This window comes from Olea europaea, chromosome 10 (genome assembly GCF_002742605.1).
Source record: "Olea europaea var. sylvestris chromosome 10, O_europaea_v1, whole genome shotgun sequence".
NCBI lineage: Eukaryota > Viridiplantae > Streptophyta > Magnoliopsida > Lamiales > Oleaceae > Olea > Olea europaea.
In genome coordinates, this window is record NC_036246.1 from 14,232,978 (window position 1) to 14,236,276 (window position 3,299).

General features: G+C 36.0%; 1 protein-coding gene across 1 annotated transcript; it reads right to left on the minus strand.

The window, feature by feature from the left end:
* Positions 1-308: 308 nt before the first annotated feature.
* On the minus strand, positions 309-2,166 carry LOC111401326 (allene oxide synthase 1, chloroplastic-like). The gene has a single exon (XM_023029019.1). It carries the CDS (start codon positions 2,050-2,052, stop codon positions 451-453), a length of 1,602 nt encoding a protein of 533 aa, XP_022884787.1. The 5' UTR covers positions 2,053-2,166; the 3' UTR covers positions 309-450.
* Positions 2,167-3,299: the final 1,133 nt, after the last annotated feature.

Below are 3,299 nucleotides of genomic sequence, written 5' to 3' on the forward strand. Positions count from 1 at the left end.
CTGATGTCTCAAACTAGTTCTTAACTTTTAAAAGAAATTTAGTCCCATTTTAATTATAATTTACACATTCACTCTCAAAAGATCAAAATTGTTCAAATTTCTATTAAATTGTCACTTAATCTTAACACGTTCAACTTCATGGAATTAAATATATTTCTCAATTTTGGTCAATTTCGATAGTTGAATATTAATTGAAAAATTATAATCAAAGTTCGACTATTAACTTCATTTGTCTAACAAATTAAGTTCACATTTGGTGGGGATAAAATTAGCCTTTCAACAAATTTTGATAAAATAGGCAGAATATATGATTGAAATATTGTGAAATTCTATTAAATATATGAATATAACTTTAATAAAAATTTAGATTTTAATTTCGGGATAAGAACTAACACACAATTAAACAATAGGTTTCTAGTTTCCCTACAATATATAGAACAGTAACGCCGGTCAGAAGGAGGCTCTTTTGAGAGACGTTAAAGTGACGGAGGCACCTAACGGCGATACTGCCGCTTCAATATCAAACGAGTCGTACCGGAGAAACAGCTCCACTAGCAAAAACCGTGAAACCAACACTACAAAATCTTTTCCGGCGCACTGTTTATTGTCAACCGTCGACCTCTCCGTTTCCGGCCCGTTAGACCATACAACATGCTTCAAAAGTTTGTCCCCATTTTCACCTATGAACCGGTCAGGCAAAAACTCGTCGGACCTGTCGAAAATTTTCGGATCCTTAGTAGCAAATGGTTGGAATCCAAATAGGATTTCTCCTTCCTTGATTCTAAAAGCTGCGTTGTGAGATTCGACAACGAAGTCCCGTTTGGCTTTGGCGTATTGGGATGGAACCGGTGGTTCGATGCGGAGGGCCTCGTACACCGTTGATTTCATCAACGGCATGCGTTCCATGGCACCCATCGTGATTTTTCCGTCGTTTGATCTGATGACCGATCGGATTTCTTGTGCTAATTTTGTATGCAGTTTGAGTCCTGCTCGGCCAACCCATTTGAGCATGTTGGGGAAGAAGATTTTCATGCCGCCGAAGGAGTTGAAACACGTGGCGAAGAGGAGATTATGGCAAGCCTCGTCACGTGATACACCAAGTTTTTCAGCTTGATCAAGAATCGGAGTTGAGTTCTGGTAAAAGAAATCGTATAATCTTTGATAATCTTTCTTGATCAAAAATGGCGGCAGAGAAAAGTTATGAAGAATCCCATCTTCTACTGGTCTAGGTAGACCAAGAACCAGTAATGGATGCAGTTGAAAAAGTACCCATTTGCTAACCAGCTTGGGTCCGTCAGAGCCGAGCTTCGAATCAGCTGGGTTTGCACCGTATAACGATCTAGCCAAGAAATTAAAAGCGGCTTGGTCATTGGCTTGGCCGAAGCTGGCTTTACCTTTTGTAGCCAATTCCCCCTCCAAATTCTCAAACATTTCTGTATAACAGTTTTGGAACTCCGGAATCACTTGATCACGCCGATGAGACAGTAAAAAGAACATCATTTTTTTCAAGTTAGCGTGGTTCGGCTCAGATGGGTCTAAATATGATAGGACTCTGTAGCCTCCGGTGAGTTCCGTGGACGGCATAAAAGTTCCAGTGAACAAGTCTTTCTTTTCGACATTATCAGTGTCGAATAAGGCCGGAAAACTTTTTCCGTCGAGCAAGGCTATTACTTTAGAATTACACGAAATTAGAGGACCCGGAGGCATATTCGTTCTGAAAACTGTGGACTGGAATTTCTGAATTCGGGACCTGAAGAATTCATCTCTTCCCTGGTTATAAAAATAGTCTTGTCTGTCAATCCATGGACCGATCAAGGGTAGCCCGTAATCCCCTGGGATTTTACGGATGGGGAGCTTTTTGGGCTCTGGTAGAACCACATTCGTTGCCGGTGGAGGAGGTGGCGGAGTTGGGGGTGCAATAGATAGTTTATCTGATACAGAAGCTAGTTGGAGAGTGGGCTCAAATTTAAAGTTCTTCGGAGTAGGTAATTTTGATGAAGGAAATTGCATTTGCAGATGAAGAGAAGAGAAAGATACAGAAGATGAAGCCATGGATTTACAGAGTTTTTGACTTTTTCTCTGTAGTTGGAGAGACGATATAGAAATGAAGCTTGTGGAATTATATGTTAGTGGCACCAACTCTTGTCCGTATAAATAGGCAGAAGTAATAAACTTATAATGCGAATAGAAATAATAAAATTTATTAGTGCTCCTAAGGGGGAAAAGCTGTAGGTCCCTTTGCCCTTTTGCAGCATGGTCTGTGATTTGATATTATTTTGAAAGGAATAATTTTATTTGCATTGGCTTGATAGTGTAGTTTTGCTACGTATCATAGAAATGAAGGTTAATGATTTGATGTATAAATAATAAAAAATTATTACTTTAACGTATCAAATCATTAATTGTCATACATAGGTCACGTATGATAATTATAGCAATGATCAACTACAAATACCATTACTCTTTTGAGAGTTGCGAAGGACACTTTGCCCATGTTTAAATTACTTTCTCGAAAATTTAATTTTTTTTCCCAAATTTATATTTAACTACTCATTTTTAATAAAATATTTTTATACTTAAAAGTAAATTTTTTTCCTACTTTTTAATCCCACATTCTTTAAAAAAAAAATCACTATAATAAAATATTTTTTCCGATAAAATGAGACTCAAACAAGCCTTTTATGAATTAAAATTGTTAGAGCTTGCGTGCAAGGGAAGAGATTGGAGAGTAGTGTAGTTAATTCAAAGTCGAGTTTATGTTTATATGATGAGTAATGCTATGTAAACTCATTGAAATTGTAACTCCAATTTATGTGGCACTAAATAATAAATTAAATAAAATGTAAAAATAAATAATTTATTTAATTCTGTCTATCAATTAATGCAACGTTAGTTTCACATATTGATATGCTAGGTAATAATTTAAACTCCAAAAAGTGAATGGACTAAAATATTAGAATTCAATTGCGTGTCAATTTCCCCCAACTTCATTTTAATTTTTTTAATGCCGTTTGACTTTTCCCCTGTTGATTTATCTTTGACATGTATGATGGTCAATATTCAAACTTCAAAAGAAGATTAAAGTCAAACTAGTTGATAATTAAGTTTTTACGAGCACTGCCCACGCTCCGACTCCAATTGTTGAAAAATCGCCCTTAAAGATTGGAATTCAACATGTTTTTTTGCGTACAAATCGAATTTTGTTCTCCATATACAGGATGTTTGATAGGTATTTTTATATAAAAATGCATTTTAAAATAGTAAATTGATGTGAAATGTGAAGTTGAAAAATAAGGAAA

What these genes read in the sequence shown, in the direction of transcription:
- LOC111401326 (XM_023029019.1), bottom strand. Translation starts at nt 2,052, where the DNA reads ATGGCTTCATCTTCTGTATCTTTCTCTTCTCTTCATCTGCAAATGCAA.